Source organism: Eschrichtius robustus, chromosome 15, assembly GCF_028021215.1.
Source record: "Eschrichtius robustus isolate mEscRob2 chromosome 15, mEscRob2.pri, whole genome shotgun sequence".
In the NCBI taxonomy this organism is placed as follows: Eukaryota; Metazoa; Chordata; class Mammalia; order Artiodactyla; family Eschrichtiidae; genus Eschrichtius; species Eschrichtius robustus.
This window is the reverse complement of record NC_090838.1, coordinates 76359465-76387462: the sequence shown is the minus strand read 5'-3', so window position 1 is coordinate 76387462 and position 27998 is coordinate 76359465. Positions and strand designations below refer to the sequence as shown.

General features: G+C 37.3%; 1 protein-coding gene across 1 annotated transcript in view; it reads right to left on the bottom strand.

Annotated features, from left to right (window-relative positions):
• The window catches only part of CTNNA2 (catenin alpha 2), a 1055603-nt gene that overhangs the window by 81018 nt on the left and 946587 nt on the right, over nt 1–27998 (bottom strand). Inside the window, exons 10-12 of the mRNA XM_068564030.1 lie at nt 17736–17828; nt 16986–17142; nt 10462–10662 (exon numbers count right to left, since the gene is read on the bottom strand). Of these exons, the coding sequence (XP_068420131.1) occupies nt 10462–10662; nt 16986–17142; nt 17736–17828 (451 nt within the window). The remainder of the gene's footprint in view (nt 1–10461; nt 10663–16985; nt 17143–17735; nt 17829–27998) is intronic.

Genomic DNA, 27998 nt, shown 5'->3' with positions numbered 1-27998 from the left:
GGGAAGTTGGTACAATTTATCTGAAAACTGAATTTCCCTGCTTTTATGCCCTTCTCTCTCCTTGGCAGGACTACATCATCCTTCTGATGGTTTTGCATTTTTAATAATGAATTTCCTATGAAATCTGCCCTCAGGACAAGATTTTATAAACTCACTGTTAGAATTTTCATTTTATCTTCATTGCCAAGAAAGCCAGTGTTAAACACTGTATTACAGTATGACCTCACCAGATCCATGAAGAAAGGAAATCTTTGAAAGTTAGAGACTACCAAAAAGCTCATAACTGGAAAAAAAAATCAAACCCAGCTTCCCTACCTCAAATTACACACTATTTCTAAAAAACCTCTCAGCTTAACCTAATATTCTTGTGAAAGTGTTTTCCTTCTACCTCAAATGCATAGTACTATTTTATATTAGCTGATTGATTGGATGTGAATCTTGAGTAAAGTATTCCCAAATGTTTTTTAAATGTGGAGGAGGGAGTATGGAAATAATATTTAAACTCTCTAAATTGAAATCATTCTCTGTCTAGGCCAGTGGTATACTAGTTTTCACTGTGCTTTCTGTTGATAACTCTTAATCAAGTTAGAAGATATTGAGCTCTGGAAGCTAGGAGCCAGGACAAAAGGAGCCCAGCTTAATCTGCTCCCTATTCCCTGGTGACTATTTGTCAGCTGTTTTTACCTCTCCAGACAACCATCAGCATCCTCCCGGCTAGTCCTAATTCTTCCATGCTGTGTATATTCTTGGAGTTTCTTTCGTCAGAGTCAGTCATCTGTTCCCTCTGTGGGAGTTCCTAAAGGCTGCCATTTTCATAAACTCATGTTTGGAAAATTATAATGTACATTTCAAACATCAAAATCAAACTCAAGCTCCAGAAGGCCATACATAATCCATGAGTTGAATTGTTTGATGAAAGATGAAAAAGGACTGCTTAGAAGAAGGAAAAAAAATCTTCTAAATTCTGTCCACGATAACTAACCTAAGAGAATCAGGCAGCATGCATCTGCTTTTGTCTAGACACAAATTCCTTTCCCCAGGGAAAGAAAATGCTTGCTTGGAAAGTTCTTACATTTTAAAATCAGCATTTCAAAAATAATCACAAATCGTTTATAAGTTAAGAGGAAAGGATGGCACATTTCATTCTGAAACTTAAGGAATGAGTAAAGAATTGAACATGATGTCTTATTTAGCTTACAGTGTTTGTAGAAACCTAGCTTGATAAATAGTTAATTTTGGCATCAGTGAGATTTTAAATTTTAAGATGTAATAAAATAATTGCTAGGAATCTATTGCTCTTAGTTTAAAAGATTCTGATCTTGATCATTAAGCGTGTAATTTTTAGAAAGGGAAAAACCCCTAAAATAAGGTATTATTCTATGTCAGTTATGTTTTTTATTTATATTAATAAACATTTTTGAGCTTCAACTTTCATTAAGGCTGGAGGAAATGAAGAGGTAGTCTCAGATCTCAAGGGGTTAAAATTAAATTAGGAAGCAACACACACACACACACACACACACACACTCCTGGATAGAAAATAGAAGGGGGACAGAGAACAGAGAGGTACCTTAAGACAGAAAAATGGGCAAACACAGAGTTCGCAACACCTAGTAGAAGCTTAATGAGTGACAGTGAGTAATGGGGCACAGAGGAGTGGGATTGGCTGGTATGGTTACAGAAGACTTCGCTTCTTCTCTAGGAAGAAATCAGCTAGTGTTAGAGAACAGGTAAAATATAGAAAGGCAAACCAAGTGGGGAGGTAATTTTGTGGTCAGTTTGATAGGAATATCCAGAATCTTTCTGGTTCTTATGTCCATATGTTATCCCAACTACAAGCATAGTTTCTTATTTTTCCTAATCAAACTCTTTCTGGAATATTCTATGATGTTCCCATTCAAGTGATTGTTGACATATTCTTCCTTTCTTTGATTCCAACACCTATTGCTGGCATGGTAGGGATTCTGGGTAAAAGGAACTTACTGCTGCCTCACTTGTGCCCAGTTAATACACCCTGGCCACCAATTCCTGTGGACCCCAGCACTGGCCCTTCTGCCATTCCGTGGCCACTACCATGGATGCTGATCCCTCATATCCTTGAAGTGACAAAGAAGTATCATGTTTGCAGTCCCCAGGATTCTGAGTCTATGATGTGACTCACACAGAACTGGAAATTCATGTCTTCCTTTTAGTTTTACTTTGAAAATTGGGCACTAGAAAAGTGCTGTTTCTTCCACTATGTTGCTCCATAAATGTGTAATTGTGAGCCTTCCTATATCCATCCTATCCCACCTCCACTTCCATGTTAGAAGTTTATTATCAGGCTAAAAATTTTTCTCTTGGGACTTCTCTGGTGGTCCAGTGGTAAAGACTCTGCCTTCCAATGCAGGGGACATGGGTTCGATCCCTGGTCGGGGAACTAAGATCCCACATGCCGTGGGGCAACTAAGCCCACACGTCACAACTACTGAGCTTGCGCATCTCAGTGAGAGATCCTGCATGCCTCAATGAAGATCCCGCATGCCACAGCTAAGACCCGAGGCAGCCAAAAAATAAAAAATAAAATAAAATAAAATGATGAAAATAAATAAAGTAAATAAATATATTTTTTTAAAGTGTTTCTCTTATTTTCTCAAGTTGTATTCTTCTCAGATGGTTCTTCAGCCCCTCACGCTGAGAGAGCTGGTCATGTGTGAATTCTAGCAGAACATATTACTTACAAACAAGCCAGTATAGAGAAGATATTTTCATATTTCTGCATGGCCAGGACTTTCTGAGCAAAAAATGGTAACCTGGTTCAAGGTATGACTCAATAGCAGTCTTAAGATGGTGAAATGATCTGGAAAGAGATTTACGGGTTTATCTCCCCAGAGATATGTGTTTACATTTCAAAAGGGAATAAAACCAGGAGCCATTCATTTATATTCGAAAGGGTTGTAACAACCTGGGGACCTTTCCTGGAGAGAGTTTATTAACATTAAAGAGTGAAGGTTTTTCTCTCCCTCTCAGGAGGGGAGGGAGACAGCTGAGCACCAATTGCTATATAAACTCTCAGATTCATAATTTCATAATTTCGTGGAGGTAGTATGGACCTCCTTCTGTGGGCAGACTTTATCTGACCTTATCATAGTGCCTTGAGAGGTAGAATGAGGTATAGGGAACTGGCAACGTTATTGTTACTAAGAAAGAAGTTTGCTCTCTGAGCAAGAAACCTTGCATTTGCATTCAGGATAAAACAAATAAATACCGATGTTAAAAACCATCAGCCAGCTCTGTACAATACTTCAAGTATGTAGGTTTCAGACATATGGAAGAGGCTTTGAGACAAACTACATGTTACCTGTTTAAGGGCTATTGAGTGAATGAAATTTCCTTCTCGTTCCTCCTACACTTCTGACTTCCCACCTCCAAGACTAGCACAACCACCACTTAGTAAGACATCTCCTCCATATTGTAATCATTTTGACCTTTCAGGGAGAAATAAAATGCTTTACACCAATAGTAAGGGTTATATTAAAATGTATTTAAAATATATTAGGAAGTCTAGGCTGAACTGAATCTCAGTCATTACATCTTCTGTGGAAATTCATTACTTTCATAATTTAATTTCAAGGTCAGTCACGGAGAAGTGACAGACTGTAATAGTCCTTCCTATCTCTAATATCTAATATTTCTGTCTTCCCAATAATCTGTCCTTACCACCTTCTTCTGATATTGATCTTACTTCTGTCCATACCCCTTGCCTCTGGTCACGGGGATAGGCAGGTCACCCAGACATGTCCAATGGTAAAACTTGATCCCGCTAGCAACAGAAATCAGTCCAAGTGAAATAAGCATACCCCCAAGTGGCCAAGAAGATTGCTCTTCTTTGACGTGTAGAAAGTAGGAGGAAAACAAGCATCTCTACTTATCCTGGAATCTTGAGCTATAAGCCTAAGGCTGCTGCTAGTGGACATATTCTCTACTGAAAAAGAAGGTCATATATTATTTTTTTGTATTCATTTAATCAATGCGTACATATTTTAATATATGTAATGTATTGTATTTTGTAATGTAATGTATTTTAATATGTAATGATGTGATAATACTTGTCTAGGCCCTAGGCACGTACAGGAACACCTGCCTCTAGGAAGTGACAATCTATCTGTGGACCATTGACACTGAAGAGGATGTACTAAATGTCAACAGACTCATAGAAATAGATCCCTGTTGTCTCTAGCTGAGACTTGAGTCAGATCTTAAAGGATAAGTTCAATACACAGATGTAGAGGAGGAGGAGAAAATGGGGAAGATGACAGGAAGGAGAGTGGGAACAACATGGATGTGTTTTAACTGGAAAATAATAAATACACATGTCCGGATGGAGAAGAGGGTTTATACAGAGGATTCATGGGCAGTGATTGTCCATGTTGAGTGCAGTCATGAGGAAGCCAAGAAACGTGAAGCATTTATCCCAAAATCAATAACATTGACCATACTTGGATGATGAAACACCAGGCAATACATGAGAAGCTTGAGGCTCAGGGGCATTAACTAATTTGTGTAAGGTCACATTTAGAAGTCAAGGAATTGAGTTCTTCTGATTCCTTACCTGGATTTCATCTATACATTGTACTGACACAATGGTACCCCTCATTATCATGTCTAGTTTGGGTGCTTTCTATTTGTTCCTCTTACTGGGCAAAATACATAGGAATGCTGTAAAAAAAACCTCTTTTATGAAAATTTTACATAACAGAAGCGTAAAGTTACAAATTATACCGTCTCTACTAAGTGAAAGAAGTCAATCTGAAAAGGCTGCATACTATTTGATTCCAACTATATGACATTCTAGAAATGGCAAAACCATGGAGACAGTGAAAAGATCAGTGGTTACCAGGGGATTGGGAGGGGGAGAGGGATGAATAGATGGAGTACAGTGAATTTTTAGGACAGTGAAAAATACACTGTATGAAACCATAATGATGGATACATGTCATTATACATTAGTCCAAATATAATAGAGTATACAACACCAAGAGTGAACCAAAATGTAAACTATGAACTTTGCGTGATTATGATGTGTCTGTGTAGGTTCATTAATGGTAACAAATGTACCACTTTGGTAGGGGACGTAGATAATGGGGGACACCATGCATGTGCAGAATCAAGGGAATTGATTCAGAATCATGGGAAATCTTAGTAGCCTCCCCTCAATTTTGCTGTGAACATTTAACTGTTCTTTAAAAAAAAGTCTTGAAAAAATTTATACCGTCTGTTTGGCCCACGTGTTCTCCAAAATAATGGAATTTTCATTTTCATTTACAAAGTGCTTAATAACAGAATCCTCATTAAAAAGACTTTATTTTTTTCTATTCTTTTTGGGTTCCTTCTGAAGAAAGAACTGCCGGCATCTCAAAGATCTCTCAACCTGATGATGTTGACATTGCCACAAATTTGCATCAGCCATCACATTTACAAAAATGGCATTTCAATGTAATCTGTTCTGTGAAGAATGAGCTACTTTAAACATAATATCATTGAATGTACTTTCAGGGCCCTCAACTTTCCACAGCAATCTGACTTTGCAAATGAGATCTCTGAAAATGGGTCTCGTTGGGTGCACTCGCTACCAAGCTATTGGCAATTTGCTATAATTCAGGTTTTATTGAAGAGCTTATCAAATATGTAAGTATTTAATGAGTCTGATGTACATCAAGTTTATTGTGCTTTCATCTGCCTGGATTAGTTTTATAAAAAAATACATAGGTAAATTTTTATGTAATGTTGCCCTAGAATTTTAACATACTAATAATCCACAAAATTGTGTTTTCAAATTAACTCAGCATTCATATCAAGACAAAAAGCACTCTTCAAAAAAATTTACTTACTCTTTACTAAGTAAAGTAATTTATGGAAAATTAACTACAGACTGTTTCATCACTCTTTGGATCTCTCTCAATTTCTAGCCTCTCAGTGAAGGTAAAGTGGGAGTTCTCTCTACGGAGAGCCACCCCTGCATCATTTGCATGTTTAAACAGAGGTTGGCCTGTATTTGAAAACCCCATTAGCAGCAAAGTCTGGTCTAGTCAAGACTTTTTGAGCATTCTGCCCCTTTTTTTTCATGCTTGGTAATAGACTCTCACTCCACTCCCTTCACCGTACCCTATGGCCATCATGCAGAGGCTCCATTTAGTCTTGTTTAAAGTTGCTCTTATTTTGGAATATTATTTCTCTTGTGGCAGCTATTTTCCATGGGGGTTATTCTGTCCACCCAAGAACATCTAGCAATGTCTAGAGACAATTTTGATTGTCACAACTTGAAGTGGGAAAGGGAAGAGGTCCTATAAGCATCTAGTGGGGTAAGTTCAGGGATGCTGTCGAACACCCTTAATGCACAGGACAGCTGCCTCCACCCCAAGAAAAAATTACCAAGACTCACATGTCAATAATACAGAGGTTGAGAACTTCTGCCTTAGGGTCTTTAACAACTCAGATATAAAGCTGGGCAGAACCTGGTAGGTTGGTGGCAAGGCAAAAGAAAACATGATGCTTTGTCTTCCATGTCCTGGACTCTTCCTTTTTTTTTTTCCTTCTTCTTGTCACCTTCCACTCCTTGCCTACTGCTCCATGTTCTCTCCTCAAAATAAAATGTACTCTCAGGACAAAGTTTGATAAACTTGCATAAAAAAGTGACCAATTCAACGTTGCACTAAGATTTTTTTAAAAATCAAGAGCAAAATGTTAGCCCAAAGGTAGAAATTTGGGTATTAGTGATCTGTATATGAGTTTTTATTTGAAGGACGTAGCCCTCCTTAGCATAGCCAGACACTGACAAGGGGACTAATCCATTTTATAAAATCTATATAACCTACAAAACTCTGCATAACCATAATCACAGAACTGATCTTATGTTCTTCCTCAAACTCCATGTGTGTAGTACATCACCCAACAATTCTAATTAGCAACCAGTGAATTTTAACAGCTAAAGCTTTTTTTTTTTAGTTTGTTTCTTATAGAGAAATTTCTTTTTTTTTTTTTTTTAACATCTTTATTGGAGTATAATTGCTTTACAATGGTGTGTTAGTTTCTGCTTTATAACAAAGTGAATCAGTTATACATATACATATGTTTCCATATCTCTTCCCTCTTGTGTCTCCCTCCCTCCCACCCTCCCTATCCCACCCCTCTAGGTGGTCACAAAGCACTGAGCTGGTCTCCCTGTGCTATGAATTCTTATTGAGAAATGCTAGGTATTAAGTCACCATATAGATCACACATTTTAAACCTCATGTTCCACATGTTCAGATGACCAGTGGGATTGTGACAGAGCACCATCCCTTCTTTTAAGCCCTGCTGGCTTCAGAGCAGAGGCATTCTCCCTCCATGAGGAATCCGTGTGTATGTCAATTGTTCTACTCACAGCTAAAGTTTTTGCTTTCATTTCTTTGACAACCTCTCTACTTACCCATAAAGAAACTATATTGTTCCTGTTTAGGAAAGAGAAGAATCATTGGGGACAGAAGCAAAATAATTTATATACCTTGTATATTTTAGTTCTTAGCCCACTAATATCTACTTTTCCTTGACATGTATTTCATTTTCTACTAGTTATTTATAAACTGTTTATTTCACTCTCTTCTACCTGGCTTCTTTCCTAGTGATCTTCAATAGATGCTGAAAAATAGAAAGAATCTAAATGTCTTGCTTATCTTTTCTGTTCAATTATGAATTGGATGTGGACGTCAGAATCAGGAAGGTACCTTTAGTTAAGTACCCCAAGTATTCAATCACTGCAAGGAAGGGTTGAGATGAGAATTTTTAAAGATCTGAAAATTGACAAGAGCAAAATCTTCATTAGCAACAACAATCCAGGATGGATTGCTCTGTTTCATTGATTTTTTTTTCAGTTAAGAAAACTTCAACTAGAATTCATTTACATTTCAAGACTTTGGGTGAAAATTATGTTAAAATATTTCCATCAACTAGGCACACTGCCCTTGCCTTTATGTCGATTTTGACCCAATGGGCACCACTCCTTCTATTTATTAAAGCACCCCAAGGCTCAATAAGAAAGAAATCTAAAATGTCTCTTGAACAATGCTGAAGTCTTTGTGTGCACAAAGTCACCTATAAGTTGGCAGTATGCTCTGCATGTCATCTGTGGCAGTAATCATTCCAACCAGTCATGAGTTGAAACTTCTGTCTCCATGTCCTCCACCCTTCTCTGACACTCTTCACTCAGTGTCAGATCCAAGGAAATGCTGCTATGTGCCAGATATACCACAGGAAGCTGAGACTTTGTAACAAAATCGAGGTAATGGGCCAGTAACTGAGAGCTCCAAAAATGTGACAGGGTTTCCTTAAGGGTGAAAAAATTGTCCTTAAATTGGAGAGTAAAATAACTGTTTCTAATTACTCCAAATGAGAAAAGAAATACTGTATGGCTTGCATTGTGTTGCTCTATTGAATGCAAAGGACAAGCCTATTTGAAAAAAAAAAAATAGTGCTGAATTTCAGCTAATTAAAATGTGGATATATCATATTTTTTAACATCTTTATTGGAGTATAATTGCTTTACAGTAGTGTGTTAGTTTCTGCTTTATAACAAAGTGAATCAGCTATACGTATACATATATCCCCATATCTCCTCCCTCTTGTGTCTCCCTCCCACCCTCCCTATCCCACCCCTCTAGGTGATCACAAAGCACTGAGCTGATCTCCCTGTGCTATGCAGCTGCTTCCCACTAGCTATCTATTTCACATTTGGTAGTGTATGTCCATGCCACTCTCTCACTTTGTCCCAGCTTACCCTTCCCCCTCCCTGTGTCCTCAAGTCTATTCTCTTCGTTTGTGTCTTTATTCCTGTCCTGCCTCTCCGTTCACCAAAACTTTTTTTTTTTTTTTTGTTAGATTCCATATATATGTGTTAGCATACAGTATTTTTTTTTTCTATTTCTGATTTATTTCACTCTGTATGAGAGACTCTAGGCCTATACACCTCAGTACAAATAACTCAATTTCGTTTCCTTTTTATGGTTGAGTAATATTCCATTGCATACATGTGCCACATCTTCTTTATCCATTCAGCTGTCGATGGATGCTTAGATTGCTTCCATGTCCTGGCTATTGTAAATAGAGCTGCAATGAACATTGTGGTACATGACTCTTTGAATTATGGATATATCGTATTATTATTGCTATTATTTCTAATTCTAAGTCTGTGAAGATTCTCAAGAGAAACAATCCCTAGATGTGCTCTTTATTATGTGATATTACACTAGTCCTTTTCTGCTTATATTTCAGACAGCAACCAATGTCTGTTTATCTGTTGTTTTTCCTTGCTATTCTAGACTAACAAATAGCTACAGAAGTCTTTGTAAATAACCTTTTCCCTGTAGAAGGAAACATGTTTCTACTAACATGTCTTATTATGTAGAACTTGGAACACTGCTGTATCTGACCTTTCAGAGATATGTCTATTCTTAAAAGCCTAGTGGGTTCCAAATTCCATACATAGACCCATGAAAACTCCCACTGATGCTGAGGTAAGTTTCTTCTGTGTATACAGAGGACCTGATTCATTACCCATTCATAACTCCATCTAATATAGAGTTAATTCTATTTGTCTTCTCTCCATCCCTGGACTTTCTCTCTACTCTCATTCCCCCATATATACAAATACACAAGGCATGAGGGACTTCAGAAAGGGTCTGAAGCCAAGAGACACCAGTCAAGAGAAAAAACTACTAAAAATAGGCTACTCTTTGACACAACTGTCCAAAGTTATGGGTTGTTGTGCTAACTCAGTAGAAATAAGTCTTTTTTCCATCTCAGTGTACCAGAGAGCTATGACAGGCTCCCATAAGTAACTGTGTCTCACCGCGACCGTGATTCCCCAGTGGGCAGCCGCATGCCCCTGGAAGAGGGCATGCAAGCCTTTGCTAGAGGAGCAGGGCATATATTAAAGTCTAACCCTTTTTCAGCAACCACTACCTCCTTTGATTACTTCATGTCCATGTACTACCTAAAGTCTTTATGCTTCTCCCTGGTTGTCCATGGTCCTTTCTTATCTTTTCAAGAAATAGACAGGGAAATGTTTTTCAAGTTCAAGATTCCAAGTTCCAGTCACATATTCACTATTTTCTAGACTCGTGACCTTTTTCCAGTCTCTTAACTGATTCAAAACTCCATTTTCACATTCATAATAGGAGATAATAAAAATCTGCCTACTTCATAAGGTCCTTGTGAGAATCAAATGCTTATATATAAAAACTGTAGAGTAGTATACACCATAAAACAATAAATTATTATTCTGCTAAAGTATTCCAATTCAAACTCAAGAAATAAAGAGCACCCTTTTTATGATCATGTGTAATTTAGAAGCAGAAAGACCTATGGGAAACAATGAAACAGATTGATTCAGGTATGGAAATTAATCATGGTGCTGACATTTTGGTCAAACCTAATATCCATGGTTACCTGTCTCAGAGAGCAATTTTGTAGCTTCCAGCACCTTCTCAGTATAAACTCCAGCTTCATAGTTCTCCATCTCAGCATTGATGATGTGTATGACTCGAGCTGCCCGGCCCCTGATAGCCCCTGCAGTCCGGTCCAGAGTGTCCACATCCCCCTCTTGAAGGGCTATCACACACTTATTCACATCCTCCAAGATATGATTTTCTGTGGAGAGGACACATACACATTTATATGATTTTATACCACTGACACACTTAAAAACCTATTGAAGATAGATTCATTAGCTCACAAGCCATCACCTTGTACATCTCAATACATGCCTAATAACATTGAAATTATATTTAAAGAACATAGTTTATAAATACAATAGTGGTTCTCAAACTTGAACATCAACTGGAGGATTTGTAGCATCATAGAGACTGTTGGGTGACTCTCTCAGGGTTTCTGATTCACTAGGTCTGGGGTTGGGCCCAAGAAATTGCATTTCTACCAAGTTCCCAGGTGATGGTAATGCTGCTGGTTTGGGGACCATACTTTGAGAACCACCAACTTTAAAAATATCTCTTTCTTTGTTTCAGTGTTTAAGATTTATTGGGTGAAAAGGTCTTTTAAGAGTTGTAGTGGCAGCGAACAAGAAGTCACCAAGCAGCAACGTTTCTAGACATGTCCAGAGTTCCACTTTGGGTTGGATCATGTTCTTATTGAGGGAACATTTAAGGGAGACTTTAAAATGAACAAATATCTCCCCATCAGTCTTCCAATGTTGTGTCATGCATAAGGTATATGCAATGGAAACTGGTCAGGTGAAGAGGATCACAGAGTTCCCCACAATTGAAATACAATCCAGTCTGCGGCTGGTTCCCTCAGATTGGAGTCAAGGTCAGGGATCACTCTCCATCATTGTCCAAAGCAGAATCCAAGCAGGCAGGATGACAGGCTTTTCTCTCTACCAGCCTAGAGGAAACACACAATCTGGTCCCTTACAGTTTTGCAAGTGTGCAATTTTGTATTTTCCATGTCCAATGTGAGATCTGTTATTATGTCCCTTGAACATTCTTTAGAAACAGAATTCTAAGGAAATGTTCAAAAAGTTTAGTACTCTGAGAAAAAAAAAAGAACTTAAGCTGAAAATATACATATACACACACAACAGAATAATAGAACAAGATTGGAAGTAGTCTTAAGTAATCTGGTAACCCTTAAGAAAGTATAACTATTCAATGAATAGTTAATAAAGGACTAAATTGAATGATTACCTCTTTAAGAAGTTTCTAGAGCTAGTTCTGATTTATAAATTCCTAAAGAAGCAGAGATGGGAGGGTACTCAGCAAATCCCAATCTCTCCCATGGATCTCTTCTTCTTTCATTAAACAAATCACTCAGAGAAAATATTTGTTTTTATAGGACATTGGATAGAAAATTGCAAAGTATAACACGTTTCATAAAGGAACATCTGTTTGACCTCATACAATATGATTTCCTCACTTAACTATTTATAAATTTCTGATTTCTACATTCTCTAGTTTCACATAGAAATTGGAACAGAAAAAAAATGAAATGTTTAAATTTTAATATTTAGATATCTTAAACTCACAAGAAGTTATTTCCTGAATGCTGATATCTTCCTGAGAAAATGAGAAAGACAGTTGTGAAAATAGAGACTTAAAGGCTTTCATTTTGATTAAGGAACTTCTGAAATCACCTCTTTATGATATCTTGGATTGGATCATGCAAACTCACCGAAAAGGACACCTTAAAAAAAAAGGTTTACTCAAATGAAACTTGGCACAGGATTTTAAATACAGAAGTTTGGTTCAAATAGGTCTCTCTTACTGCCCTGCTGGATTCCTCCAGACAATTAAAATATGTCGTGGTCCCTGAAAATGGGCAACTGCGAGGGTGTTCATGTCAAAAACAGGCATTTTCTTTGAATAACATAATGTAAGAATAAGCATAGCTACCATTTTTCTGTGCATAGTTTAAAGATGGAATTGAATGCAAAACAGAGGACTCTGTCAATTACATTAGATACTAATGTCTCTGGAATTAACAAAATTTAAAATGTAAGCAGCCCATATATGACCTAATATCCTAAAATGAAATGATAGTTTTTAAAATCTAATTTCCAAACTAAAATATGCAACTAATTTAATTAGGAGGCAAGAAAAAGAATATGCTTTCATAGGTATAACTACAGTTGACCCTTGAACAACAGAGGTTTGAACAGTGTAGGTCCACTTATACATGGATTTATTTCAGTAGTAAATACTACAGTACTACAGAGCCGAGGTTAGTTGGATCCACAGATGCGGAACTTCCCATCTATAGGGCTCACTGTAAAGTTATGCCCAGATTTTCAGCTGTGTGGAGGGAGGGTCGGTGCCCCAAACCCTCAAGTTTTTCAAGGGTCAACTGTATACATTAATTGAAGGAGGCCATGATATCAAAAGCATTGCTCTTAATTGAATTGCCAATTAATTTGTTCAATGGTTAGTCACATTAATCATGTGTGAATAAAATATTAATTTTACTAATTTGCAGTTTACTAACTGACTCAGTTTTCTTCATCAACTCTTTTTATGAAATGTTGAGATAGTTTACTCTGCATTTCCCAACTTTACCCAATTAGAGGCACCCCTTTTATAAAAAGATGAATTACTATTCCTTCATGATAGTGGTTATACCAGTGGATGATATATATGTAAAAGCCACTATGATAAAGAATGTTTTAAAATAAATTTGTACTTTATTAATCTAAGTACCAATAATGCACTTGAAAAGAGCTATATTGTTCTTGTAGACATATTATTTGATCAAAAGATGACACTTGGTCTATATATGGTTTCCCTGGACCCCTTGTAATAACTTCTCCACTCTTAGTCCCTACATCCTCAGGTCTGGGGTTCACAAGTTTGGAATTACTCTGGTCTAGTATCTATCAAAAAGGGCAGTGAATTATTCAAAGGCAGAATCCACACTTAACTCATATTTTCATGCCTGACAGCGCCTTACCACAGGCAATCAAAAAAGAAATCCTGAATAAACATGCCCATTGAAGAGGGACAATCAATTATATATTTTTATCCTAAGGTATTTTCAGGAGAAATAATTCATTAAGTAAGGAGATAGAGGAATGATGTTCCAACTAGAAAATAACATATAAGAGAAAGTAATAATAAAAAGCACCTGTATTCCAGAGATGATTCCATTGCTGGGATAAACCCCTTAGGTACTTCAGATGCCTGGATGTAAAGCATGGTTTTTAAACATCATAAAACATTTGACTGCAACGTATTTTGTGGTAAACTTCCTTGAAGTTTTGCAACCTTACAATTTCAGGAAAGATGTAATCTTGTTAAAAAATCACAGATGACCAAACTACCTGATTATTATAAGCTTTAAAGCTATAGTTTCTAAATTCAAAAGCAAAGTTCAGTCTGTGGATTTTTTAATGAAACAAACTCAAGACGCTGGAGTCAAAAAAACCAAACAAATAAAAGAGAAAAAGGCAAACAAAACAAAACGAAACTTTTAGACATTATGGGATTGAGTTAACAGCTTTTTCAGATCTTAGATCCCTGCTATTTTGTGAGCCAAACCCAAGAATTCAACTCTCACGTGATTAATGCCAAGATGCTCATTTTAAGACACTATTAAAAATTTTAGTTTTTGCCCAGTGGGAAAAGTTTAAGTGTTCTAATACAGCCATTTCATTTTTTTTATAAGCCCAGACCACATCTGAAAATTGGTTTTGCTCCTGTAATGTTAGTAGCTCCCCAAACTTGTTGCATTTCATATGGACAAATTAAGCACTCAGACACACAAGTTCAGGTAGCATGAAAAAAAAAAAAAAAGAAAGAAAAACAAAACTATCCCTTAAAAAAAATATTTTCTGTTGTTGTTTTCAAAATAGAGCTTCCTGCCGGAATAGATATTCCCTTAAGAAGAAACTGATACATAAAATGTCATTAATGCCATTTCAAAATATCTCCTGGGCCAACCTTGCAATTTACTGATGCAAATGTTTTGGCTCCAGCTCAGAGAGGAGATGAGAAGTAGTTTCCCCAACTATCGGGCTGTATCTATAGTCTACCAGCAGGACAGAGTGGGCTGTGTCATTATTTGTCAAGCCCATCTGTGGAAAGGTGCCTGCCGCCTCCGATTGTCAAGTCCAAAGGCATGTTCTAGCAGGTCCTTTCAAGGCTGGCTCCCTAACAGCACCTGTTCATTTTCCTGTCATAGCATGCCGCCACGCTTGTACCACTGGGGTTGGACTGCACAGTGTTATCAGCGGAAGCCAAAGTCTTTTCTTGTTGCTGGTAATAATGAGATGCACAAAGGAATGGCAGGGAGAAAGGTGGCAGAGAGGCAGACCCGGTGGAAGTAAATTAAGAAAAGCTTTGCACTACTGAAACAGTCTGAGATAAGACCTCCTCACCTTGCTTTTCTCTACCCTCAGAAATTTTCATACATGCATTTAAAGAAAAGGATAAGTTGGGAAAGCTTTAAGTTCTGAAATGATTCCTCTTTGAAAAAGGTAGTATATGGATATTTTCTATTCATTTGTAGATAGAAGGGGAGTAGAGTAAGATTTCCAGGGGCTGTTAGGATTGCTGTGTGAGATCTGAGGCTGGTTGGAGAGTCCCCCTGCCCCTTTTGGGGACCCCTATAGTCATCCTGGCAAAGACTGACTAGATAAAAGAAAGATGCTCAGTCCTGGTGTCCATCCTTCTGTTCCCCACCACTCAAATCCCCAATATGTCTATCCAAACAATTTCTAAGCACCTTATGAAAGATGCATTTCTTGCATATCTTTTATGTTGTTAGGGCTCATGTATCAGTGAAGCAAAAATCCCAGGAATGGCAACATATTGAGTTCTTTATCATCCAACCCTTGGATATGGGTATGTTTAAATGAATAGTTGCTTTGACAAGTCATCAAAAACAAAGCACCTTGGGAATGAAGAATGAGACAGGTTTCCAAGAGGGAAGAGAGAGTGGAATGGTGGTACCAGAGGGGATAGCGAAGTGTGAGGGGGTGGGGAAGGAGCTGCAATGAAAGCTGGAAACATCAAAGGCAAATTCCCTTCTATCTAGACTTATTGAGAACTATATAGATTCTGGAAAGAGGATAATCTGGATTTTAATTACACCTCTGCCAAGTTACCTACCTCTCAGTGACTTACTTTTCTCAAAGGAAGACTCAGAATAGTGATACCTATCTTATAAGATTTTTGTGTGAATTAAAGCAAGTAACAGAAAGTCAGACAAATTATAGATACTGAGCATGTGTTCACTCATTTTTCCCATCTCCCTTGCCCTGCCCTCCATGATTTCAAAGTTGGCTTTTACATCATCCATCAGATCTACAGATTCAACTATGCTGTTCTCAGACAAGCTTTATACACAAGCCCCCAGTAGGAATTCATTGCCAGTTTCTTGGTAAAAGGAAAGACTGCAACTAGAGAGAAGTTTCTAAATACACTAAGCCTCCTGCAGTAATCCCTTCCACACTGTTGCAGTCAGAGGCCCTGTCTGTCTGGATCCCACCAGCTGTGCTGCAACCCCTCCCTCTCAGACCTCAGTAAGTCCTGGTCAAGGCTAGGGCACACCTGAGCTGGCAGGTGTGTGTTTCATACGCCTGTGGGTAGAGTCAACGGTCAATTTGAATTTTCAAGAGTCACTTGGTTATTTTAATGCCTTGCAAGGAGGTTGAGGTTTCTGGTGCCCTCCTCCCCCATGCCTCCCATGGAGACTTTTCTAGGTGAATTGGGCCAAATGTGTTTAGTCAAATGTGTTTGGAAAAAGACCCATTAGTTGGCTGGTAGCAAAATTTGAAACAGCATCGATGAGCCCCATTAAAGGTCAAATTGACTACATGGTTATTCAAATGCCAACATCCTTCAGTCTGGCTTCATTTACAAAGAAGAAAGTTACAATTTCCAGTGATGACTAGTTACTTTCTCTCACTTCTTTTCACAGCCTCATGGTCAAGTGCTCAAAGCCTCAATAGCTCCCAAGTGCCTTCTAATGGGTTCATTCTGTGGCTAACATTTCTTCCCAGCTTATCACAAACCTGGGTAACTTCACTTATTGGGGAAAAAAACCTTAATGCAGCCAAATTGGAATAACTCATTGGTTTTTTGATTTTTAAACATAACCAGTCTCATATCCCATACCCTTTTTTTAGATGGATGATTCAGATGCATCAAAGGCCATCCTATTTTAAAAACTCCAGGAAGTAAAAAGGAGCCTAACTCTACTTAAGTAATCTGTTCGGGTTTCTAATATATTGATCAGAAATTTGTGTTTTCCCCCCAAATGCTTTGGCTCAGTGTCTTGAAATAATGTGCACAGCAGAGAAGAATTTTCAAGAGGGTGTTACAATCACAGTTGCAGAGATGACTGAAAGCTCAAAGGGCCAAGGAGAGCACTTGAAACACAGACCCATGACATTTGCAAGATATTCCTCATCTCATCTTGTTCTCTTCCTTCGGCTGCCTTGTAAGGGGCCCGTTTGTGATTACCTGAGACAGAAAGGAAGTCATCCACTGAGGTGATGTCATCCACAGCCTCTGTCAGCACTCGGACCTGCTTTTCCCACTGGTCTTTGAAGACATCCATATTGTCCTGAGCAACTTTGCTCTGTGGCCGGGCAGCCAGTGTGAGAGCGGCATTGATGACCTATTTGTTAGAAACAATCCAGGGACATATTGACCACACTCTTCAAAAGAGGAACAAGCAGGTCAAAGACCATGTTGAAACCCTGGACCTTGCAGCTTCCACAGATAAGTGGGTTCCCAGTGTTTGGAAGGACAATCAAAACATGAAAGTTAAAGTAGGTTATCAACTACTACTAGTTTTTGTTTGCTTTTCTTCTTTTTTTAAGATATAGGTTTCAAAAAGTGTTTACTGGGCCAAGCCTATTTAGCACAGATGTGGCAGAAATAGAACTCTTGTTCTACATGCACAAGCATATAATTTAGTGGTTGAGACACTAAAGGTAAATAGATATAGAGCATTGAAATAACAGTCCGAGACAAATTGAAGAAAGTCAATAGGAGTGGAAAAGAGAATAATTACCACAGTAATTCTGAAGAGACTGGAATAGCTTGAAGTTCTTTTTGAGAAAGGCAGAACCTGAAATGGCCCATGAATGATGGGTAGCACTTTCCAGTGAGAGGAAAGAGGGCAAGGCAAGGAAATGAGTGACATGAGGGCTGGAGCGTAGAATATCTGAAATATCAGGCTTTGGAAACAAAGTAAATGAGGCTTACCTGGGGACACAGGCTGTCAATCTGGGTGGCTGCCATCCGAACTAATTTCACCCCTTCTTCATTGTTGGAGATGGAACAGGCCAAATTGGCAACCTGTATTGAAGAGGATTTGAATGAAAATGATGTTGGGACCAAGGGCAAATACACTGTTGCATGACCTTGTACCTTCCCTGGAGAGCGCCACATCCAGGAGAATCCTTTCATAAATGAGATAAAGGGACCCTTCTGTATTAAACCAAATATTACTAAGTCTTCTGTCAGTAGGCATTTCTATCAGAAAAGCAAGGTGTTAATAACAAATCATTGCTTCAAGATTCTTGAGCACACAAAATAATGCATTTTAACTGGGTTCTTCTGAACTCTTTTCCCCTCCATCTACACTCTCACTTGAACTCCCTAAGACTCATTATTGAATGCAAAGCACTGTGATTTTGGCCACATCAGTACTAAATTCTGACCAGTGAGAGAGATGCCACAGGCAATGCTTTTGATTTTAAAGAGACCCATAGTAAACTGAAAATTAGAGTCTGTTACCCCAAAGAACCCAAGATCTGCCTGTCACAGTCTGTCAGGAAGATGTCAGTCCACCAGTAGTCAACTCAAATGCTTTCAGGGGCCAGGCACTTCTGAAAAGTGTGTAGAAAAGCCTGGTGTAATCCAGTAGGCAGTGGGGGAGTGTGCAGCCAATGAGGAGATGCAAGTCCACTATAAAGGCATTCAAGTTTGATTTTTAAAACATACTATACCAGCCAAAACAGCTGAACTGAATTCAAGTTCCCAAGTCAAGCATTTCAATGTTATTCCTTCTCTTCAAGAAGTGAGAATTGGTAATACAAGGCCAGCCTGATTGGCCAAGGTCAACAGCACACAAAGTTATAATCTAAACACTGATCAGTCCCATCAAGCTGGTGTCAAGAGGACAAGAGGATGGGGATTAGAAAGGGCAAAGGAGAAGAGAAGGGCTGCCAGGGCTAGGAGCAGTAGGACAAGTAGAGTACATGATTAGCAGAGAGAATCCCTAGGAGCCCTGTGGCCACCTGCCTTTTTGTATCAATATTTTGTTCACTTCTGCTCTCCAAAACAAGACTGCCTCCCTACTATGCCTTAACGCTCTGGGAGATTCAAATGTACTGCGTATGTGTATAGTTCCTAATGTGAAAGAAACAGTGTGGAACAGGGAGAGCGGCACAGAGCTGGAGATCAGGAGGCTCAACCACTAACCCATTCTGTAAGTCATGTCACATTTGGAGGATTGTTTCCTTATCAGCAAAAGGAGATGCATAGATGGTGATACTAGGGATACTTTCAAAGATGACTTCAATAAATCATTAGTGCAAATAATCCCATTTTGAAGCTTTTAAGGATGAACATATTAAGTCTATTACAGTGAGAATATATATTATGAGAAACCACAGATTGAGTTCCAAATGTTATCATGTAGTTTCTTACATTTTATAGTTTACCTTTGATTCTTCAGATAATTTTCACGATGTAATTTAGTTTTCAAAGAGAAAGACAAACATGCCTTATTATACCCATTCATAGGATACTAAACGCCCAGGGGTATGAGGAGGCTCCTTGGAGGGAGAGCAAGAACGCAGGTTCTCAATTTCAATATTGTCTCCACTCTGCTTTTTTTTATTAATCTTTGTTATATTTGTATTTCTACTGTATTTTATATTCCAAACGCCAGAATAAGTATGTGACATAGAATCGGTGCTCAATACGTGTGTATTGAATTAAAGAGTAACCTTTTAATAGCTTTTTAAAATGGCATATAGTGATTTGGAATACATAATAAGTTAAAGATGCTCTTAAAGATAAAGTTGTTAGTCCTGTAATTTGGCTGGACAAATTTTCACATTACGTTCTAGCAGATGTTTACTAACGTCATGGAGCTAAACAATAGTTCTTACATTCTAGTCCATTATTTGAGTCCAGGATGCAGTGGCCCCTGTCCATGGTGGCATGTGAAATCAGGATGATGTGATGAATTTTTGAGAAAGATATATGTATTTAATTTAAAATTCTGTCTTTTAATCTTAAATTCTTCCCATTTCTGCTGTTGAAAACCTTTCATTTTATGAAATGATGATTTCAGATGATGGTTTTGTTTGCTTTTTATCATCCTTGCTTGGTATGTGACAGAGACTTGAGGTCACACTTTTCCATTGCAGTGAACAATTGCTAAAGAGTTTGGCATATGACTCTATATAAGTTCAACAACATGAAAACTTTAAAATGCTCCAGGAATCAGATCTTGGGTAATATTTGCTTGCATCTTTGTAAGATGAAAAGTAAGAAAATACCAGCACTCTCAATGAGATAAAGGCTCTAGACCAAGTAGTAAATGGCTGTTGACATAAAAATATTTATAAATAAGAAAGAGAAAGAGAACCATATATTATGTATCTTTTGATAGAATGACAGAACACTACCTATGAAACGTTCTTGCCAAAAGCAACAACAACAACAAAAAAACAAAACATGAAAATGATCAGCCTTAGGATCGATTCTCAATTTACAGAAATCCAAGAGACAAACATGTAAAATAAAACCACATGGATGCCATCATGAAAATCCTGATGGTGATAACTAGTAGAAAAAAGTCAGACCTTTATAGATCCTAAATAGACAAATAAACCATTATATATATATCCATAAATATTTAAATGAACTTTTATACATATGTACATTGTAAAACAATGAAAGAAATTTAAAATTCACTAAATATTTGATGATACTAAAGGGTTAATATTTAAAATACCCTAGTAATAATTAGGTTATTTTATTTAAAGTGTCCACAGCTTTTATATATGTTTTTATGTAATGTTTTAAAATACCCTAGTAATACTTCAGTTAAGTGTCCATAGCCATATATATATATACACACACACATATATATATATCGAGATGCTTATGGATGAAACTATATGTTTGGGATTTGCTTCACAGTTATTTAGGGTAGGGGAAATGGGTGGAGGTATAGAAAAAATGGCTATTAGTTCATAATGGTCGAAGCTGTGTGGTACTATACGATGGTTCATTATACAGGCTTTACTTTAAGATATGCTTGAAATTTTCCATAATAAAATATTTTTTTTAATGCAGTAACTACAATCTATTATATCACCAGCTCTGATAAAATACTTTCTTGCACTTGTACAAGTCTCACGGGAGCCTAGCATAAGTCAGGGAGAAGCCTGAGTATGGTTTGGAGGTAAGGCTTGCAGACAGCAGAAGAGTGCCAGCCTAAGAACAGAAGGGAATACTGTAATGGCTTGTATAAGACACAGAGGTGGCTCTCCAGACCACAGTCTCCTGCACATGCTGGTGGCAGGTCCCCAGGCAGAAGCTGATCCTGGGAATGCTGGGGCGGAGAAGAACTGGGCTCTTGTGTGAGGGAGATGCCAACCAGTAACTTCCACATTGTGACAAAAAACAAACAAACAAAAACTTTTATGTATCTTTTGAAATGTTTCTTCATCCTTTGTTTAATAAACTCTATTATGGCTCAGATCTAGTATGGGAATCTCATTGCCCAACAGAATCATAATAGGGGAATAGTGCTAGCAATATTAGCAAAAATAAAGAAGTGACAACTCCCAATAGTTCTTCAATTATTTATTCTCTTTAATTTATGGATTTATAAATCCTAAAGCCTGGCAGCCTCCACTCTGAAATGTACTCCTGCTGTTTAAGTCCACTTAAAATCAGAATTTCATTTACCTTGTGTTATATTCTACAACATTCTGAAAATATTTCCAACATGATGCTAAGGATTTCACTATATCCAAAGGCAGGATTCTGTATTTTAAATTGGTCATGGACACAATCCAAGTTCCTATCTTCCTTATTTTCCTTTGGCTTGCCTTTGTGCTTCTCACTGGACTCATTGACATCGTGGTGACTCTGAACATGGTTTTATATATTGTGATTTTGAGAACTCTGGCAGCAAACACTAAGTTTCAGTCTTGAGGCAGCTCCCAATCAATAATGCAGCTTGAAATGCCAGTGAATATTTCAACACCAGTACAAGGCTACTGCACACAGTAGGTACTTAATGATTGATTTCAACTACCTGTTCTTTAACTACAGCTCTTATGTTATGATATCAGAAACTCTTTGGTGAAATAAAATGTCCTATATTTCAAATCACAATATTTTCTCCTTTAAAAACAAATTTTGGCATGATAGTCTTCCTAAGGGGGGGAGGAGGGGAAGAGAATAGTAGAATAGAATCATGAGACATTAGAAAAAAATTAATTGGAGTAAAAAAATGAAAAATATACCATTAATAGATCAGTGTTATGAGACTGCAAACCAAAATTGAGTGATATGATTATATTTACTAGAATTTTGAAACCTGCTTGAATCAACTAAATAGGTAACATTTATGGGCTGGTGCTGGCCTCTGCTTTCTCCATTCTTGAATTGTTTACAACTTAGCTCAGGCAACAAGAGTCAATTGCCTTCCTGGGGGCTCAAAAAACAATAAAGTCTATCATTAACTATTAAATGTTGGGCTATTTAGATTGATTTACGATTACTGAAAGTGACTAGGCCATGAGTAAAGGTGGCATAGCTCCTTGGTGAGCTAATTGCACTAAATTTCCCAAGACTCTCTCAGGAAAGGAAACTCTCCTCCATGACTTCTGAGAGCATAATGGATTTGGGGAAGTAAAAGCTAAAAAGACTGGGCAAAGTCTTCTATCCTTGACTTAAGTGTCTTAAAAACCGGTTATCTTGCGGGAAAGAAGGAAGCTTAGCAGCCTTAGCTAAGTTGTATGCTGCTGACTACAAGAGCTTTAAGGGTTCAAAAAAGAAATGATCAGTACTCCTGGCTGGGAATCAGTGAACACATCATGGAGAGGTAAGATATCCATCTTATAATGCTTTTCTGATTGCCTGATTAGAACAATTTTCTGGATGATCAAAGACTATGATATTTTTCACTCTTCTGGAGGCACACTGGGTAAATAGATAAAGCAAACAATAATATCATTAGCAGTTTTAGAAAGACAATAAACTAGCAGGGAGAGCTGATGCTGATTCTCCTAAGAAAGTAGCTTGCTCCTTAAACCGAATCTGTATGATTGGCATCCATTCCTGAACACTTTAATCATCACCTTAGCTGACCAAAAACAGATAGAGATATTCCAGGGACACTGATGGCAGAGATAAAATTGACAAAATCAAGAATGCGTGGAACCCTCACAAAAATACATTGTGATTACTTAAAATGCAAGATGTTTTCAATCAAACACATGTACCAAAAAACACCGCACAGCTAGAAGTTCCTGATGAACAGAACATTGTAGCTATCAAATTTGTCTGTTTTTTTTTTTTCTTGCTGTTGATCTATTTTATTTTGTTTTCTATTATTTTTTATTTTTTAAAAAATTTTATTGGAGTATAGTTGATTTAAAATGTGTTAGACAAGAATAAAATACCTAGGAATACACCTACCTAAGGAGACAAAAGACCTGTATGCAGAGAACTATAAGACACTGATGAAAGAAATTAAAGATGATACAAACGGATGGAAAGATATACTGTTTTCTTGGATTGGAAAAATCAACATTGTGAAAATGACTATATGACCCAAAGCAATCTACAGATTCAATGCAATCCCTATCAAACTATCAATGGCATTTTTCACAGAACTAGAACAAAAAATTTCACAATTTGTATGGAAACACAAAAGACCCCGAATAGTCAAAACAATCTTGAAAAAGAAAAATGGAGCTGGAGGAATCAGGCTCCTGAACTTCAGAATATACTACAAAGCTACAGTAATCAAGACAGTATGGTACTGGCACAGAAACAGAAACATAGATCAATGGAACAGGATAGAAAACCCAGAGATAAACCCATGCACATATGGTCACCTTATCTTTGATAAAGGAAGCAAGAGTATACAAGGGAGAAAAGACAGCCTCTTCAATAGGTGGTGCTGGGAAAACTGGACAGCTACATGTAAAAGAATGAAATTAGAACACTTCCTAACACCATATACAAAAATAAACTCAAAATGGATTAAAGACCTAAATGTAAGGCCAGACATTACAAAACTCTTAGAGGAAAACATAGGCAGAACACTCTATGACATAAATCACAGCAAGATCCTTTTTGACCCACTTCCTAGAGAAATGGAAATAAAAAGAAAAATAAACAAATGGGACCTAATGAAACTTAAAAGCTTTTGCACAGCAAAAGAAACCATAAAAAAGACAAAAAGACAACCCTCAGAATGGGAGAAAATATTTGCAAACAAAACAACTGACAAAGGATTAATTTCAAAAAATATATAAGCGGCTCATGCAGCTCAATATCAAAAAAAAAAAAAAAAAAAAAACAACCCAGCAAAGTGTACAGCAAAGTGAATCAGCCATACATATACATATACCCACTCTTTTAAAATTCTTTTCCCATATAGGTCATTACGGAGTATTGAGAAGAGTTCCCTTTGCTACACAGTAGGTCCTTGTTGGTTATCTATTTTATATATAGTAGTGTATATATGTTAATCTCAAACTCCTAATTTATCTCCCCACCTCCAGCTTTCCCCTTGGTAACTGTAAGTTTGTTTTCTATGACTGTGAGTCTGTTTCTGTTTTGTAAGTAAGTTCATTTGTATCATTTTTTAGATTCCACATATAATTGATATTTTATGATATCTGTCTTTAAGAAAAATTTGGTTTTGTGTGGACATCACATACAGAAAGTAGCTCTGTCTCAGTAATGCATAGTCTTGTTTGAACACTTACAAGAAAAGACAAAAATACCTGGAAGGTTGCTCCTTAATTAGACATTAAAAATCTCAGCTAATATAGTATTTAGGCATTTAATTCTAAAGTGATATGAGGTGCACCAGAAAGACAAGAACGTTTTCTTCTTTTCTGGTCCTGGAAATCAAATTACAGTTTTAAATATTTGCAGTTCTGTTCAGTTCCAGACACCAGCACATATTCAGTGCATTCAACCCCCAAACACTTTATCATTTCACTAATTTTTACAGCTTCAGGTATCATATGGGTGTTTTAAGAAGGGCACACTATTGAAATAAAGCAGAATAGCAATTCAGAGATTTATAAAGCACTTGCTTCTCATGTTAATATTTCTTTATCATCATAAATTTGAGGATAAAATGAACTTATTTACTATTAAAAGGGAATTTATGGAATTTTCAATCACCACAGTCACAAGGTCATATGAAACCATAAGGACAAGAGACGACGCCATGAATTCCAGGCAAATGTTATTCTCTATGATGATCATAGCAATGAAGAGAGCTATGGTCTCAATCTGAAGATTTATTCAGTTACCTGCACTGATACAATTAGGACACAAAATGGTGTTAATATATACATGCCTGTCTGATACAGAATTTCGAGGTTTCTACAAAACATACCTCCTATATTACAGATGGAGAATTTTTTAATTCAGTAAGAGACAAAGCAGTACACTTCCCTGAATTCTTTGAGAGGCAAGACAGAAGCAGCTTATGTTATGCCAAAGGGATTCAAACTTAAGAAGACAATGAACTTTCACAGATGGACATAGGAGTAGATTTAGTGACCACCTTCACAGCTTGATTGGAGCAGAGCCCGAAGGGTCTGGCTGCCCCCAAAAATGTTTGCAATAGTGTCTCTCTTTCACTCTGAGATATTATGAAATCCTTTTAAAATGTAGCTGCTTATGATGATAATAAAATGAGCTAATGTTTGTAAAAAAAAAAAGAAAATGTAGCTGCCTCAGACCGAGATGAGTTTATCAACCTGATTACCAGTAACTGAGGTTCTGAAGGACTGAAGAGGCTTAGACAACAGAGATAATTTGATCAGGGAAGGATGGCTTAGGAGAGGTTGGCAGCTGGGGCAGCATGAAGATGCAGAAGGAGAGGAAAAAATGAGAAACACTTTTTCTTTCTTTTGTTTTAAAGGACCTCACTGAAGCATCTGACATTCTTGATTATTCTATATGTTTTAATGTTTAAAAATCATATGATGGTCAAGAGGCTGGGCTCTGGAGGCAAGCAGCCTGGAGTTTACATCTTGCCAGCCAAGAAAGGTGCTTTGCCTCTGTGAGCCTCAATTTTTTCAATGATAACACAAACTGGTACTCACAGATATAGAGAACAAACTAGTGGTTACCAGTGGGGAGAGGGAAGAGGAAGAGGGTTACCAGTGGGGAGAGGGAAGAGGAAGAGGAGCAAGATAGGGGTAGGGGAGTAAGAGGTACAGATTATTAGGTATAAAATAAGCTACAAGGATATATTGTAATATAGCCAGTATTTTACAATAACTATAAATGAAGTATAACTTTTGAAAATTGTGAATCACTATATTGTACACCTGTAACATATATAATAATGTACAGTAACTATATTTCAATTAAAAATGCTTCTGTTTTGTAAATAAGTTCATTTGTATCATTTTTTTAGATTCTGCATATAAGCAGTATCATATGATATTTGTCTTTCTCTGTCTGACTTACTTCACTTAGTATGAGAAACAGACTCACGGACTTAGAGAATGAGTTTATGGTTACCGGGGGGAATAGTGTGGAGGGATAGGTTGGGAGTTTGGGATTAACATGTACACACTGCTATATTTAAAATAGATAACCAACAAGGACCTACTGTAAAAAAAAAAAAATGCTTGTAAAAACAAACAAACAAACACATTGGTGATAAGGTTGAAATGAAAATCGCTACAGTTCTTAACCCAGTACCCAGCAAGGATTTGAGAGATATTATTTTCATACTGTGCATTTTACTTAAAGGTCACTATAAAATAAATACTTTAATAATATCAATCACTGATGCATTCAGCCATTCAAATATTGAGTACCTTAGATGTACCATATAGTGAAGATACAGAGGAGATCAAGTTAAGCATGATTTATATTCCTTAGAGAAGCTTATATTTAAATTAGACAAGTAAATGCATTTTTATATTCCACATCATGAAGATTACTACAAAGGAAATAAAATGGAGGCAGTGACAAAGAATAAAGGGAGGTCAACTTTATGTGTGATTATTGCCTCCTTCAGTTACAATTTTTACAAAGTTACAATCTCAGTATGTACCCTTTTGTTACTGCTTAATCTCTTATATCGCAAATATTTCCAGTGTCTATATACTTGTAGTCAATTTTTTATAATAGAATAAAATTACCAAATGTTTTTGCTTTATTATTTGGCAAGTCAATTCCCTGTTGCCATACATTTAAAGGACTCTCCAATGTTTGGTGTTACTAAAAACAGAGTAACATACATCTTTAGGTATCCAGTTTTCACTTCTGTCAGAAGTGGACTTTCTGGGTTAGGGAAAATGTTACGGCGCTTGTTTACATATGGCCATGTGCTTGCTGAAAGGTCCCCAGCAAGGCATGATTTATTAACTCTCCAGTGTCACCAGCATTAGCTCTACACTCCTGGACACTGTTTCTCCTTGCCTTCTCGGCCACCTCCTCATCTGAATGCCTTTCCAGCCTTCATTCTACAAACCACAAGTATAAATCAGGATTGCTTAAAAAGTCACTTCATTTTCCCAGCTAGACTGTGAATTCTTGCAAGACAGAGGCCTTCACTACACCTAGTACATAGCTGGGATCACTGGTACTCAATTCTAATTTTTTGAATTTACTAAATCCCACAAATTGCCTTTATGCAGTATAAAGTAGAACACCATTCAACTTGTCATAAACTAGTCATACAAACTAGGAGGGTCCCAAGTTCTACAATCTGGAGTTGCAAGCAAGTATATGTTCTCCATGCCATCCTTTCCACAGTTTATCATCAAATCAGCTTTCAGAAGCTAAGACCAAATGAAACCTATACAACATCTTGCCACATGGTGCTGGGGAACAGTTTCTTCCTAGTTCCACCAGTCTTCGTACACTTGCTGGTACTTATACACCTGTGAGGACACAAATCTGCATTCTTAGGGCTCCTCAGGGATGCTGAACAGCCTGTGCTCTCAGGTACACACACACCACTAGCCAATAACTGTTTGCATGCCTCTGCCCAAATTAAAGTGATCAGTCTGCCCTGGTGACTCTAATGAAGGTAATTGCCAGTTCACATTCATGAACAAATTAATGTGCCTGCTTCGTAACTGAATCACTCAGCATAAATCTATACCCTTCATATATAAAAACCTCAGTGGATTAAAATAATGCAATGAAGCATCACCTAATGCCTTCTTGATGCCTGTTCATCAATAATGTGGTTGTGTGAAAAGGATAGGAAGGACT